Genomic DNA, 17,065 nt, shown 5'->3' with positions numbered 1-17,065 from the left:
AATAGATATATTATTTATAAATACAGTTTTTGTATTTAAGAATGATATTGTTGAGGGATTAAAATCAAAATCAAAAACCTATTTTTAGTTTAGAAAAGAATACAGAGGATTTACAAGGTCAATATGGGCATTTTCTATTTTTTTTAACAAATCTATTTTTACTTTCTAAGAATATAAAGTTACTTTATGCGATCAATAAATGCATTATGTTTTTGTCTGTGAATGAAACGGTTTCAAGTTTATCTATTAATCGATCATGCGCATCAACCATTGGAGCGCTCTAAGTGGGACAGTGAATATTCTTAAGGGTACATGTCTTAATCAGTGTAGGGCTTGTACCATCTAAAAATAAATTATTTCGATGCTCGTACTCAATAGACGGGTATTATCAGTGACAAGACAACTTTTAAGGGGGGGCTTTGACGAAAATTAGTGGTCAAAAATGGGCTTAAAATGGGCTAAAATACAAAAAAGGCCTACAAATCCTAAATATCAGGGTGGCCAGCATCACACAGGGGGCAAGGATGGGACAAGACTTCTCACGGGGTTAGGGTGGGGCAGCTGCACCCCGTTTCCACCTTTGGTATTCTACTACCAAGATGGGTATATATATATTTATTATTGATTTATATATCTCATTTATTTCACTCATTTATTCTTCACTCAAATCGTAATAAAAATTATTTTGTTGTTTGATGTGCCAATGCGAGCACGGTGTTTTCGTGCCAAGATGCTTTATTTTTCCTCTATTATGACTTTTTTTTTGGGGGGGAGGGCTCCTTTCCCCCGTCCTCGTCGCTTCCGCCGCCTATATGGTTTTGGATCAGCTTACATCTAATCTACCCGGTTTTTTTAAAAGTACTTTACACAACTTAGACTCGACTCGACTGTCGTACTTCGGTAGGCACAGCTCCAGGTAGGCCTACGTCGAGTGCTTCCCACGTACCCTTAAGTTAAATTACCCATATACCGCGGCGGCGATCAATTGCGGTGAAGTTTTTAATCCGAAAATTGAAACTTTCCTCTCTTCAGAATTATTGAACTTATCATAAATGATAATATTAGGCCTATAGAGGGTTGCCAAACCCGCGACATGGTTGTCCAATTAGGCGACTTCGAACTATCGTCCATGGTGCGATTTTGTGACTCTTCATAATTCTACTCTTCTCTTTTTTTGTCAAAAATTAAGCATTTGTGGATAAGAATTTACAGAAATATACTTTTAGACCATGCAAGTTTGCACTCCATAACTGATTTCTGACGGACTCTAATTTTGGGCGGATTTTTGTGCACATTTTAAGTCCCGGCTCTCGAGATGAAGGCTATCTATGCAAATGCAAGGCTTGGTCTGATCATGGTCTGATCAGAAAAGAGGATCATTTCAAACGCGCACCCCTACTGTGCTTACACACTTATGGATAGCTTGTTGGGGAAGGATATGAGCCCGGGGATATGAGGAAGATTCGCAAATGATTGTCTTGAAGAACCAAACTGTTTTGGATAATTTCAGAAAGCTACATCAGCTCAATTTAGATAGAGGTAAGTAAGTTTTAAGAAACATTGCTAACATAAATAAAAATGATAATTAAATATACACAATGGACGGTTATATACATACATGTGCATTTTTGTTAGAAGGTTTCTGTCATCTTTTTTCTCGGTATATTACACTGCAAAAACTGGAGATTAAACACCATTCTAGACACCACATTTTTCTCGATTTTTAAACATGTTTAAATGCTACACATGTTCAGAAATTTGATATTGGTGTTTAGATTTTACACATGTTTACAAATCGAGGACACAGGTTTTGCAGTCTATGCTATATCCCAGCAAACACAAACGTGTTTTAACTAACGTTTTAAACGTTATAAACGTGTTTGGTCAAAACGTTTTAATAACATATACTACATGTAGTTTCAGTAACAAATGTTTGTCATTGTCAAAATGTTATTGCAAAAACTCTTAATAATATGTTAAAATGTTTTGTATCACATTTAAAAAAATGTTCACTGAAAAGTTATTCAAACGTTTTTATACCCTTAATAACCCGTTTAGTGTTTGCTGGGATATACTTTATGCATGCTGTATGCATACTGTATTTGGCCAATCAAATTCAGGAAAATCAGGGCTTAAACCACATTGTAACAGAAACCATTTAATCACCATTCATTTCAGAAAAGTAATTAAAGAAAATATCAAAAGTCCCCAAACGTCCAAGGAACAATGCCTAATCAAGTTTGCATAAATCTAAAATGGCTGCTTATGCGGTGGAAGCTCTATAGTCCGAAGGTTCTTTATTCCGAAGGTTCTTTAGTCCGAATGATCTTTAATCCGACGGTTCTTTATTACGAAGGTTCTTTATTCCGACGGTTCTTTATTTCGAAGGTTCTATAGTCCGAATTTCCAAAAAGGTTCCCTAATCCGAGTAATAAAAGAGGTTCTTTAATCCGAATTTTAAAAACGGTTCTGTAGTCCGAAAATGAAAATAGGCTCTATAGTCCGAATTTTAAAAAGGGTTCTATAGTCCGAATATGGAAATAGGCTCTATAGTCCGAATTTAAAAAAAAGGTTCTATAGTCCGAAATTGCAAAACGGTTCTATAGTCCGAAACGGATGCCGTGTTCTTTAGTCCGAATTGGTAAACGGGTTCTATAGTCCGAATTTTATTTTTATCATTTGTTTCAGTGTCAAATAATCACTTGTTAAATATAAATCCGCTGAAGTTTAACATGGTTGGTTTCTCTGGATATTTTTCGTAGCATACATTAACGTTCACCTTTATTCTGGTGATATTTTCTTCATTTTTTATCCCTTTTTCATTTTTGACCCGTTCAGGGTAGACCCTGAATACCCGTTTCTGGCCATTTTTCAATCCGAGGGCCTACTTTATTAAAAAATTGTGTTATGCAACTTGTTGGGCGATCCAAGTTCATGTATAGATCTCAAATATTTATTTAAGCTATAACATGCCTCTCGTTTTTCCACAGAAAGGCCAAAATATCTCTAAAAAGATTTTTGTTTTTACCGGAATCCATCTACATTACATCGTCATTACATCGTGATTTGATGGTGTGCGCCCGTTTGCCATATATACTCTTTAGTATTATCTAGCTAGAGGGCGCAGTATATGTTAATGTTTTAAATATTCGGACTATAGAACCTTTTTACTGATTCGGACTAAAGAACACGGTATCCGTTTCGGACTATAGAACCGTTTTACAATTTCGGACTAGAGAACCTTTTTTTGAATTCGGATTATAGAGCCTATTTCTATATTCGGACTATAGAACCCTTTTAAAATTCGGACTATAGAGACTATTTTCATATTCGGACTATAGAACCCTTTTTTAAATTTTTTCTATAGAGACTATTTTCATATTCGGACTAGAGAACCGTTTTTAAAATTCGGACTATAGAACCTTCGAAATAAAGAATCGTCGGAATAAAGAACCTCTTTTCAATTTTTTTCGGACTAGAGAACCTCTTTTAAAATTCGGACTAACGAATGCTATGAACACGTGTTCGGACTAGCGAACCTTCGGACTAAAGAACCTTCGGATTATAGAACCTTCGGATTATAGAGCAGTCCCCGCTTATGCAGGGGGTGAAAATTTGGTGAAATCTTGTTTAAAACCATACCAATGTCTTGCTCTCATCATAATGATTCAGAAAAAAGTATAGTTTGACCAGTCTCCGACATACAGTTCTTGAGTTATAGACAATAAGGTCAAAGGCCAAATGTTGGGGTCCACAGTCGTTTACAATGGAAATATGCTGCAATTTGCAGATTTGCAAATTGTTCCTTTGGCAAATATAAATCAAAATGAGAAAAGTTGCATTGTTTTGGATGTTTTGTTACATAGGTACCGTAACATCACAAAATACACCAGGCACAAAAAGAAACTCGTCAGTTACATTCATCCCTGCTGTTCAATAACTTGATAATTTTGGATTATTCTGAAATATACATTTTGTGAATTCGACTTTGCTTTCTCATTTGACACCCTGTTCGTGAAAAACAAACAAGAATTGACCAAGATGTGCGCCTCCAAAGCCTCAAACCCCAAAATCAAAAGTTGCATTTTCAACGATTTTCAATGGGAACGCACCGTTGTATCGCACACAAGCACCACAGACCAATCAATAAATCACACAGTGTAACAGGCACAATTGAATCGTTAAAATTACAACTTTTCATTTTGGGGTTTGAGAGTTTGAGGCGCATATCTTGGTCAATTCTTGCTCAATGTTCACGAACAGGGTGTCAAATGAGAAAGAAAAGTCCAATTAACAAAATGTATATTTCAGAATAATCCAAAATTATCAATTTATTGAACAGCAAGGATGAATATAACTGACGAGTTTCTTTTTGTGCCTGGTGTACATCAAGGTCAATGTCAACAGGGCTCAATGGATTTTGATCTTCTTTGCCATGTTACGAAGGTAACAAACCACTTGAGATATGGCAAAATATTCTTTGAAATGTTTCTGCAAGTATGAAACCATTTTTATTAAAATCAGAGCATTTTTTCATTTTTTGTCCCTCTGGAATCCAAATTTTGACAAAAATGTATATCGGAGATAGGTCAAACTATACTTTTTCTGAATCCTTATGACGAAAGAAATGCATTGGTATGGTTTTAACAACAATTTACCAAATTTGAAATTTCACCCCTGCATAAGCGGCCATTTTGGATTTATGCAAATTAGGCACTGTTCCACTACTTGAACTTTCGGGGTCTTTAATATGTTTTTTTACTTTTCTGAAATGAACGGTGATTAAATGATTTATGTTACAATAATTAGTGGTGGGTGATTTTTTTAATTTGATTGGCCTATAAAAATATCTACGATAGCTCTAATTACTCGCAAACGTAATCGGGACGTTAGGTAGGGAACTGAAAAAAATGTGCAGATTTGGGGTTTTTCAGGTCAAAGTTGCATATCCGGGTCATGCTAATTGCCCCTCTGCAGGTCTGCCAATAGCTACCAATGTCATATCCCCTGAAATGTAATCAGCACCCGGACACCATGGACACGAGTCTTGCTCCGCTTCGGAGAACAGGCACCATCCTGCATGAGTCCACCATTTTCCAACTGAAGACTTTATATGAGTTCGCAACCTGTGGTGTTTGCAACAAAATGTAATAATTATACCGAAAAACTACATTAGCATTGTCCACTCTGCTTGATTTATATACAATTCAAATTTGATTCAATTGTACTTTCGTAACCGTATTTAAGAAAACTACATTTTTGTTTCTTTCAGGGCACGATTAAAAATTTAGTGCTACTACATATACCCCGGGACTACTGTTATGATGCCGCGACCAGCAAAACAAGAAAAACATAAGAACTGGAAGCGTCCTATCCGCAGTGAACAAAAATTACGTAGCAACTTCATCCATCTGCGTCGCGTGAATCAAGTCAACATATCTGCTCTAAACAAAGAACAATCATTTGTTATCAGTACAATCAAACAACAGCAGAAGGAATATATCAAGGACCTCAAGTCGCTACAAGATGGTCAATTGACCGTACCTGTTGCAGACCTTTGCGAGGATGACAATCGTAGGACTCAAAAGAAATGCGCGATGTCCAGAAGGATGAGTCTACCCGTAATGCCATCTGAAATTACTAAGCGTCTGGGCAGTTTGCAAATATCACAAGAATCGAATGAATTGACAAAGAATCGGGAGAAGAGCAATGATGGAAGTGAAGATGAAGATGACGAGTCTATTGTGCCTACGGTGGGAGCTTGGGGAGATTTTGGAGAACATGATTCATCGTCTGTGCCATCTGTTGGTGGTGGCAGCGGTGGGATGGATGAGAAACACAGAAGTGGTGATTCAGCGGAAAAGTTTCATCCAGAGGTGTCGATATCTTCATTTTCAAAACATGCGAATGAGGCAGAAGTAAGCATAGATCCAATGGAAGAAGAAATACTTCAGAACATTCGCCGGAATGGAACAACTAACACTAGACTAGCGAGGGAGACAAGTGACCGCGTGACAACGCCTTCACATCAACAGAGACGCATGTCGCTTCCAGATGACAAGGTTATGAAAAGACTTCAAGCTTATCGCCCAGGCAGGAGTCTTTTACAAAGATCGATGGAATATTTTGAAGACAAACCTATTGAAGCAGAAGTTGTTAAAATTGAGAAGGTAAAAATTCCCAACCAGCGACCTAACACTCCGATAGGTGCAGTTCACCACGAACACCACGCGAAATGTTTTCACAACCTTCCACCGGGCGAGCGTCCATTGTGCATGACATCCCGAGCCGAAATTTGTCGCAAACAAAGAAAATTCCGCGCCAAAATGTCTCCTCGCGCAGCATTTCTGAATCTTAACCTCAAGGTGAATAATTCTGCAACTCAACGACCGCTGACTTCTTTTGGTGCAAATTCAGTCCCAGCTTATCGAATGCCAACTTTGATTCCAGATGAAAGTGCTAATAAAAATATTTTACAGACACTGAAAAAAGTCTCCATGACGCCGACGTTGACGAAAGAAGAAGGGCAAAAGACATTGTTGTATTTGAGTAAAGTTAATCAGAATAGACAAAACAATATGATTATGTCCAAACTTGACGACTTCTTGAAAAGAAATGGAAGGAAGGATGATGTCATAATATGATGATGAATCCAAGCTCATTTGAGGCCAGATATACGAAAAAAAGTTCGGTATGTTCAGAAAGTATGTAATTAGAATAATTATCACTAGGTGCGTACCCGGTGCGTCCACATTCGCCATAAGCAATCAATGGCAATTCGGAAGAAAGAATATGATAACGCACGTTTCCTTCAAAGAGATACACTTCCGGACAACAGTCTATACGAGGGTCATTCAAAAAGTTCTACCTCTATCGTCACATCTCTGTTATCTTATGGAAGTTAAATTACCCATGATTATACTTTTATATCTTGGCTACAAAATAAAAGTTATTTGATTAAAATGTAATGTTTGGTTGTTAAGATGTGTTGGTTAAAGCGAATGCAGATTTGGTACTTCGGAAACGGTCAGAAAAAGAAAGCATAATATTGATTATAAAGCATGTAAAGGTTGCCTTACTTCGATCGGGTGAGCACTTTTCAAATCGTATTAATTGGGTTATAAGCTAAAATAAAATAAGTCCGTTAAGTCGCATGCACATTTATTGTATTTTGTTAAGGTTTATTAACAAACTGCTCATCATATTTCTCCACTACTTAAAATAAAGACGTAATTACGAATTACCCTTAAAAGTAGTCCATTTGTAATCTTGCAAATTTCACTAACATGTCTGTTGAAGCCTTCGATGTTTTCTTCTATAAAACGCGTTTTATTTTAAATAGTCACAAAATATTAATTCTGAGTGAGCAGGGTTCGGTTTTTGCCGGCAAAAACCTGTTTTTGCCGGCAAAGTGGCAAAAACCTGGCAAAAACTGTTTTTGCCAGTTTTTGCCTGGTTTAAACCGGCAAAAATGGCAAAAACTGGCAAAAACTCACATATAGTCACTCAAATAATAAAAAGTGACACAGAAAGCTCATAAAGAGTAACACACAACTTTTAACGAATCATTCAACATATTTTTTGTCTCATTAAGTCCTTAAAATGAAAAAGTTTTGAATTTGATACATGCCACATTTCGGTTAACTGCCTTGAGCAATGAAAACGCATGCCTTTAATTTCTTAATATATTGCTTATAATTACAAAATCTGGCCTTGTTACACTCGGGAACTTGTTTTTGTAATTTAATTATTTGTTTTGAGATGAAAAAACTGAAGTATAAATCACTTTTTTAGTTTTTGCCATTTTTGCCGGCAAAAACTGGCAAAAACTGTTTTTGCCAAGTGGTTAAAACCGCGGTTTTTTCCACCTGCGGCAAAAACCTGCGAACCCTGTGAGTGAGCAGTTGGACAACCGCATCTTAAAAACATTTTATTTATCCAAAGCTACAATATGATGCTTGTTACACTTTTGGGTTAAGTTTGTAACCGTTTCCGACGTACCAAATCTGTATTAGCTTTCACCAACATATCTCCAAACAACTCAAAATCACATTTTCATCAAACAAGTTTTTATTTTGTAGCCAAGATTTAAGAGTAACATAGATGTGACGATGAAGGTAGAATTTTTTGAATGACCCTCGTACTTGCAAATTTGTCACAACTTAAAGATTTAGCATTAGTCAATCTTAGACAAGGTACACCCTTGGTCATTCCGAGATATATATAGGTCAAGTTTACGAAGAATTGTTCAGATTTGGTTAAAACCTATTCTAAAATATTCCTGTCACAAGAAGGGTTAAGAAAATGTATACTTTGACATATCTACGACATGGCAGTCTGGAGTTATTTGCGAAAAGATGGAAGGTCAACATTTGGGCATACAGGTCAAAATAGAAAATATCCTCCGATATTGATAAAATGGTCTCAAATTGTTTGTCTTTTATAATAATCCAAAACCGCACCATATCTTGTATGCAGGTAACGCAGCGAAAAGGGCCAGAACCCATTATGCTCTATTGATTGTGACCTATTTTGCTGCGCTTCCTTGGTAACTAAATATCCTAGATAGTGCAAACTATTCTTTGTTTGGATTGCTATATCAATACAAGTGATTCTTTTTCGACTATTTTCATCAAAATTGGAGGAAAGTTTTGACCCACGTGGATCCCAAATGTTGACCTGCGACCTTTTACCAATAACCCATAGTCTGTCCACATAGAAGTACAAAGTAAATAGACCTCGGATATTGGAGGTATGAGAATAATTATTTCAGCGCAATGCTTCTTTGGTGCGCCAACTGCTGCGCGATTTGTGCACCACGCTCTTTACGCGTCGCGTCACGCTCGCGTGTGACGCAAAGCATCGACCCCCGATGCCACAGATTTGGTTTGTACTTCTAAGTGGACAGACTGTAGACTGATAAGCCGCAGATGGATCAAATTTACTATACATTTCCTGAATCGTTATTACCAGAAGAATACTTTGGTATTGGTTTTAACACAATTTGAACAATTTTGAATTTTGACCACTCTGCAAAACTTAATTTCCAAGGGCACCATCAGTTTCTTCACTAGATTATTGTATAAACTATACATTCTGGACATTTCATGAGTTTGTTTGTTTGTTTTATTTCTTCTTTAACCTGGGACACTCAATCAGTTGAAAAGACAATTCATCATCTGTTCTTCCTTGAGGCCCAGGAAGTATCCAATGTTGATACATGTAGGTACCAATCATTTTGATATAGCCTGTATACAATGCAGTGCGGAGACAATTTGATAGCTGTACGGATGCCGAGATTTCGTATATTTTTGTATCAAAATTATGTATATAGGGCTAGTGATTGTCTGAACAAGGTCTTAAATCGTACACTTTTTATTTTGTAAAATAGATTTTAATTGATTATGATCGGTAATCAATATCGGATGCCACATAAATGTCAATGACCATTCAGATAGGTCATGTGGGTCATGTGACTCATCTAAGTGAAAATTCATTTTGTCCGCCTGGTGACCCCCTTTACGATTATTTATGTGAGTCAAATGACACTTGAAATGAGTCAACCAACTCATTTAGTGGTTCAAGTGAGTCAAAGATAGACTTGAAGTGAGTCAACCAACTCATTTAGTGGTCAGTGAGTCATGTGACATACTTAGTGGATCATTGTGTCACGGCTTGACCCACCTTGAGTGGGTCACATGACATATTTGACCCACTAAATGAGTTGATTGACTCACTTCAAGTGTGTCATTTGACTCACAAAATCGAAAAGGGGTCACAAGGCGGACACATGAATACTCACATACGTGTTATGTGTTTCAGCCTCATTTCCGCCAAAATTTTCCAGTTTTTCACATTACGTGATCCTCCGCTATTTTTGTTTTGCGTGTTTGGTCAACTTGAATGCAGTCGCGGTGATTGCAGACACCAGAATTTCTATTTCTTCAATCACTGGCATGCCAGTTCAGAGTTTAATGACATCTGACCCTATAATACCACAGTAAACTATGTTGTATCATTGTAAGCGTACAGTAAACTTAACTCGGTTTCCACTTGAGGAAGCGTACTGATATTTGTAGTTCAGCTGTATAATAAACACAAAGCTCTATCTTGCTGGTCTATATTGAACACCCAAAAGTGAGAACATTCTTGAAGAAAATGATGATTTTGATGTTCGTAATCACCCACACCGACTGCAGCCAATTAAACACACAAAACATAATGGCGGAAATTTAGCCTCGCTTTCAAATTCGGACTGGACCCATTTGCTTTTTTTTAAGCAAGTCAAATATCGGAACCGACTCATTATATTTTTACACCGGGTCAATTGACTCATGTAAAGTATATACAGGTACATTTACTCACCATACGTGGGTCAATGCAACTGGGGAACATTGCAATGACTCATTATATGTGAGTCATTGCTCTTGGTTACCGTGTACGCGTGTTATTTGACCTAGTTAGGCGTTTCAAATGAAATTACTCACTGCAAATGAGTCAAGTGACCCATCTGTGACATAGAAAAGTTTTCTGTGTTATATAGTTTTCTTTGCAGAATTGTTTAATAAACATGATGATGATTTTAAAATAATGTTTTTATAGTATTTTAAAATATTAAAATACTTTGGTAAAATGTTAATGCTGATAAAAAAGTTTATTAGTCAGCATGAATTACTTTTTGTGGAACGTATCCCGGGAACGTATAAGGGGTCTAACCCTTCGTAATCTTAAATAAAAAAATTGATAAAAAAAGTTTTCCTGGCAGAGGTCCACTGTATTATATCATATCAAAACGATTGGTACCCATCAGTCACGGTTGTATTATATGGATAAGAATGCAACATTATATAAATTTCATTTCAAGAGGATCCAAAATAGCATTTCATATGAAGCTTTCTTTTCAATAACCTTCTAAACTGAGGGATACCAATCATTTTGATATAGCCTGTATCCGATGATCTTGAAAAAATAATTAGAAAATATCAATAAATTCAAATGCAATAGTTCAATGACACCTAGGAATATTATTGAACGTGCACGACGCCCAGAATCCTCCGATAATTCAATAGATATTGATATTGCGGTGACATAATAATACATTTTGAAACATAGCAACTATAGATTATGTTGCCTGAAATCAAAGTCATAATCCCCGGTCATAATCAAATTCATCGTTCTATAAAGTATACAGTCTAAACGCTGGACAACCGATTGTTATTGTTCTGCAAGGCTCACTCAGTCATTTAATAAGGCAATACAAACGATCGAATTTGGTATTCAAATGAACAAAATTTTGAGTTACACCTTTTCAGTGTAAAATTTTTTTTCTCGGCCAAATGAAAAGCAATAATTTTCATTTTTTCAGTAAATGTCAGGAAAAACTGTAATGCTTGATACTGTATTTTTTTTTCAAATCTTAGTGTTAAACTTAGTCGTGAAATTCAGTCATTTAGTGTAAGATTTTCGATTTTGATAGGCTTCAACTCTGCCCGTGAGCCTTTTTTTTGGATCAACCTTTTAGCTTTTCAAAGTAATATAGTTCGCTAAAGAAGGATTTTTCCCAACTTTCTAACGCACATCACCGTGAGCGATATATCATAGTTTTGTCATAATTTTTGACTACCAGCTGAAAATAAATTTAAAATCCACGAGTGAAATACTAGCATTGTGGATCGATATCTCTGGGTGCCCGGCCTGGATACAGTTTTGCCAGAACTTCAATATAGCAAAGAAATTACCTAGCGTTTCGGTATAGTGCCTTTTGTTTTTTGTTTGTTTGAAATTGCTTAAACCCACCGAAAGTCATAATGAAGCAGCCAAAACAATACAAGGTTAAATACGGAAGTTTATAACAACCTATTATAATGACCTAAAGGAAAAATCATTTATGGTAACAATGAGCCTTGCATTGTAAGTCATGGTTAAAATGTGTTGAGTACCCACCCCACCCCCATAGGCCTACATAATATTACATACCGGTACCTTATAATATTTATATAGCACGGCTATAGCTATACATTTAGAAAGTAGGTCCTATAGCGCTAAATTATGACAAATAGGCCTACACAAACCCGAACGCAAGTCTGAAGGGTGTAATGAAAATGCCAACCCGCGATGGGGGGGGGTCATTCAAAATTCACCTGGAGATAGGAGGGACAGAAAATTAAAATCCCCTCTAATAACACGCGAATTTTTCTAGGTTTGGACAGTGGATTTTCCCATGGACCTCATCCTAGGTAAATAAATAAACAAACAAACAAACAAACAGACAAAATGGTTTTCATAATCATGGAATCCATAGCCCCTATAAATTGAAATTGCAGGCTATCACGGGAGCAAATTTCCAAAATCCACCTCATTTACCAGAATTGGGGATTTGGGCTACCAAATCGCTGGTCAGGCAATCCTGGTTTTCAATGGAAAAGGGACCTGGGTTGACAACAATTGAAATATCGATTATTTTTGCTGGTTGCTCTCGAGGTAAAGTACTAAGTTTGACATTTTCGGAGCATAAAGGGAAAAGGGTAAAATAAAAACGGAAATTCTGACAAAACTATAATATATAGACCCACACGATGTGCTTTACAGAGGTGGGAAATATCTTTCTTTAGCAAACTATATTAGTTTGAGACGCTAAAAATGAATTCTGTAAAAAGCTCACGGGCGAACTAAAGGCCTATAAAAATCAAAAATATCACACTAAAAGACACAATTTGATGCTTAATTTTAACACCAGGATTTTTAAAAAAAATGTTCATCCAAGCACTATGTTTTTATTTGACATGACTGAAGAAAAAAAAAATTTTGCTTTATATTTGACCGAGAAAATAAATTTCATAGCAAAAAGGTGTATCTCGGAATTGTGTTGATTTTAACATGTATCGATCGACTTTTAGCGCGACTAAGCAGAACAAAAGATCGGTTGTCCTGCGTTTAGACTGTATAATGCATTCCGACAGACATTTTGAAAGAAACCCCAATGATTATTAACCCAATAGCAAAACCCCAATTATTATTAATATTAACCCAATAGCAAAACGTATAAAAGAAACGATTTGCTTATTGCTATGGTAATGTGCAGCTGCATAGCCAGGGGGAAGGGGGGGGGGGGGGCAGCAAACACAAAAATTTTAAAACGTTTTATATAAGTTATATTTTGGCTTTTGGTTTAAATAAAACGTTTTAATAACATTAAAATGTCGGGTTATATAAAGGTCATGAAAACGTTTTAAAACGTTTTGTATGAAAACACACTACAACAATATTTTTAAAATGTTTTCAAAATGCTATTGTAAACTATATTTGCAAACATTGTTGCCAAATATTTTGTCAACACTTAATAACATTATGTTAAAATATTTGCACCCAGCAAAGACAGAAATGTTCTTAAAATGTTTTTATCAAAACGTGTTAATAACATTTAAATGTCGGGTTATGTAAAGGTCATGAAAACGATTTTAAAACGTTATTGCAAATATTTTGGGTAAACATTTTTCGCAAAATATATTTTCAACCCCCTGATAACATTCTGTTCAGAATATTTTGTATCAAGTTTTCAAAAATGTTTTTGGAATGTTATTAAAACGCTTTTATACCCTTTATATAACCCGACATTTAAACGTTTTCTGTAAAACATTTTGTGTTTGCTGAGCAGTAGATTATATTATTATACCCTTAATATATACCCTTTATATAACCCGACATTTAAACGTTTTCTGACAACCTTTTATAACCTTTTGCGAATGATGTCGAAAACGTTTTGTGTTTGCTGGGGAAACGCATGCCCCATGTGCGAAGTCTGTATGTCCTCCCTCTTGTCCCCATGTGTTATGCTGGGACAACGTAAAAACAGATTCTTAAATCCAAAACATTTTCACGTTTTCGTCAGCGTCATTTTTCTTCAGTGTCCTGATGACGCTGTAAAAATTGCTCAACCTTCTCCAACACTCTTTCATTTTGCAGAGTCTGATCATATCGTATGAAGTACCTCGATGTTGTATGTTCTAGCGCTGATCGCACACGCGCTCGACATGTTCGAGGTGAGGCGGAATCATTCCTCAATTTTGCAAGTACAGTTTGGCGCTCACTACCTGAAGCTTCGTCAGACATTAATGAATGGAATTGATAAGCGTATTTTATCCTTGATGACACACCATTGGCTTCTGTCATGTCGGCACATGGAATACTCGGACATGTTTGAGAACGTTCTAAAAGTTTATGGTGTGACGATTTTGGTCTTCCATTGTTGCTAAGAGCGCTATTATTAGCACGTGTGTGGGCTCGAACCTGTGACCATTTTGTCTTCGTTGGCAATTTCGGCGAATCCTCTTTCGCTTCCTGCAATGCATTCATATAACTAACCGATTTTCGTGAATGGCTTGACCGTGAATTGACAGATACATTCGTCCGAGCGGATTGTGTGCGACTTTCTGGCGCTCTCATATGGCGAGGAGGTTTCCATGCTTCCAAAACAGGTTGAATAACATCATCTTTAATGTCACTATTGTCATTACTATCATCATCACCAAAAACGTCGTCATCATTGTCTGATTCACTAGAACTAGAGCTTTCAAACACACTTTTATCTTCGTCATCGTTACTAACGTTAACTCTTTTTGTTTTCGACACAGTCATTTGTGTTTCACCCGAAGGCTGTTGCATATGGGTTCGAGACCTGTTTCTCATTCTAGGAGCCACCAGAGTAACATCTACACCATTTTCTTTGAGTTCTTGTTGCAAACGTCTTTTGGCTTTATCGGTTTGGTACAAGGCTCGAACCTGCCTCCTGTCCAATTCTTGTAATTGTTCTTGACATAGAGTACCAAGTCTGTTATTACTAGTCTGTACTCGATCCAAAATTCGATTAGATCTTTGTTCACGACATTGCCAAGATCTCCTTAGCGATGGGGAAAATGGCAGTTTTTCGATTGATGACGTCATTGTGTCCGCCATTTTATTTTCATTTATTCGCACCACGTGACAAAGAGAAAGTTTTTCATTCTAAATGACTATCGAGGATATAAAAAGTCACGGCAAAGTAAGATTATTTTAAACTCAAATTATTAAAGGTTTGAATTGGTGTGACATGGTACATCCAGCAGTCGATTATGTAAACATACCGATATATAAGCTGATATTCAGATGTCACTTCGTCTGGTTAAAGATTCTATCTTATCCATGTTCCACTTCTCAAATTTGAGCGATTACAAAAATCACCGCATCCAATCTATGCCATGCCAAATGTCTCTGACGCCGTTCTCATTAATTAATTTCTCCGTTTTCTAAGTTCTATGACGTCTTCCAAATGGAAATAATGCATGGTAATAATTATGATGGAAACACAAAGTTTTGAATTAAATCAAATACTGGAACTCGCATTTTTTGCAACTTGCTACGTTGCGTCTGAAACCATCAGACTTCATCAGGCAACTGATGGAAAGCTGATCGGTTATGCTAATGTTTGATTAACTGCTGAAACAGTTAACTCAGCCACTTGTCAGTTGCATAAATGAATCATGAATTGTTAATGATTATGATACCATGTAAGTCAATAAAGTATCATGTTTAATGATTAACTCCATTCATAATATAATAATGATACGACCTACTTAAAGGGTCATTCAGATACATGCCACATCCGATATTGATTACCGATCATAATCAATTAAAATCTATTTTACAAAATAAAAACGTGTAAGATTTAATACCTTGTTCAGACAATCAGTACATAATTTTGATACAAAAACATATACAAAATCTCGGCATATCCCGACACCTACAATTACAATGAAATTGTCTCCCACTGCAATACATGTATGGGGGTTATTCAAAAAGTTCTACCCCATTATCACATCTCTGTTGCCAAGATAATATTCATGTGTAATTTTAACTGCCTGATATGTAAGATAACAGAGATGTGACGATGGAGGTAGAACTTTTTGAATGACACTAGTAGAATGTACCAAAACGTCACACTTTTTGCGTGTAAACAATTACCTAAGCAATAGCATGCGTAAGCCAATACTGTTTCTGAACCAACTAAAGTATATAAAAGTATACATATTAAGAATGGCAAAGTTCATCTGTGAGGTCAAATTTGGGCCAAAATGCTCATTTAAAAACTAGATAAACTAGACACTTTACACCAACAATTTAGCAGTTATGAGGCCCAAAAGTTTCCATAATTCCAGGGTTCAGACCAGGGATATGAGACTGTTCAGACCAACCTTAAATAAGTTAGTCATTCCCCGGGGGGGGGGGGGCACTCACTAAAAATGGGTGACGGGGATGTGCGGCCACATCGACCCCATTTTCAACTACCTATTACGCAATGACCCCCTTCGTTTCTTTTCGTGTCACCAAAAGACCCCCCTTTTCAAAAATTTTAGGATAATTTCTGACTGAATAACCCCGTTTTTTCCATTATTTTTTTTAAATTTTTCTAAATTTTTCAAATTTTGATAAATTTTGATAAATTTTTGAAAATTTAGTATCAACTTTTATATTTTGACCCAACATTTTTCCCAGTCTCACTGAATGACCCCCCTGTTTTGTAAGATTGTCCCCAGTCTCACGGAAAGACCCCCTTTTTTGGGGCCTTCTCACTGAAAGACCCCCTTTTTTCGGTGTCTAGGATCTCACCGAAAGACTCCTAGTCATTCAGTCGGATACGAGATGAAGCATGACATCGACACTGGAAAATGAGACCCCCAGGCCGGAAGGTGTCTCGAATGGTACTGGGAAGAGAGGACAGATGGCATCATGTTTTGTACCCATGACGCTTCAAGCCTTCAACATTAAAGCCATTTGGAGGTGCTGTTGAAGTCGATGGTTCCGTGGTATATTGATGCCAGACGAAACCTTTGGAAAACAACTTTAAAGTTCTGAACTTGGAACGTGAGAACAATGAACCAATGAAAATTGACAGAAAACGATCTCTGAAATGAGATGAACAGGAAAGGGCCACTTCACCACACCCAACAACGACATAGTTTACTACTTGGAAAGGACACCAGAAGAGAACACGGAGTTGCTTTCATAGCGAATTCAGATGTTCCCAGATGTG

The 17,065-nt window shown here is 36.6% G+C and overlaps 1 protein-coding gene across 1 annotated transcript; it reads left to right on the top strand.

Annotated features, from left to right (window-relative positions):
• Positions 1–1,285: 1,285 nt before the first annotated feature.
• On the top strand, positions 1,286–7,364 carry LOC140141052 (uncharacterized). Its single transcript, XM_072162829.1, has 2 exons — positions 1,286–1,539; positions 5,273–7,364. Exon 2 carries the CDS (start codon positions 5,322–5,324, stop codon positions 6,642–6,644), a length of 1,323 nt encoding a protein of 440 aa, XP_072018930.1. The 5' UTR covers positions 1,286–1,539; positions 5,273–5,321; the 3' UTR covers positions 6,645–7,364.
• The last annotated feature ends 9,701 nt before the right edge of the window (positions 7,365–17,065 follow it).

Source organism: Amphiura filiformis, chromosome 19 (assembly GCF_039555335.1).
Source record: "Amphiura filiformis chromosome 19, Afil_fr2py, whole genome shotgun sequence".
Classification (NCBI taxonomy): domain Eukaryota; kingdom Metazoa; phylum Echinodermata; class Ophiuroidea; order Amphilepidida; family Amphiuridae; genus Amphiura; species Amphiura filiformis.
The sequence above is the reverse complement of the archived record's forward strand: the minus strand, read 5'-3'. Positions and strand labels throughout refer to the sequence as shown.

What these genes read in the sequence shown, in the direction of transcription:
- LOC140141052 (XM_072162829.1), top strand. Translation starts at nt 5,322, where the DNA reads ATGATGCCGCGACCAGCAAAACAAGAAAAACATAAGAACTGGAAGCGT.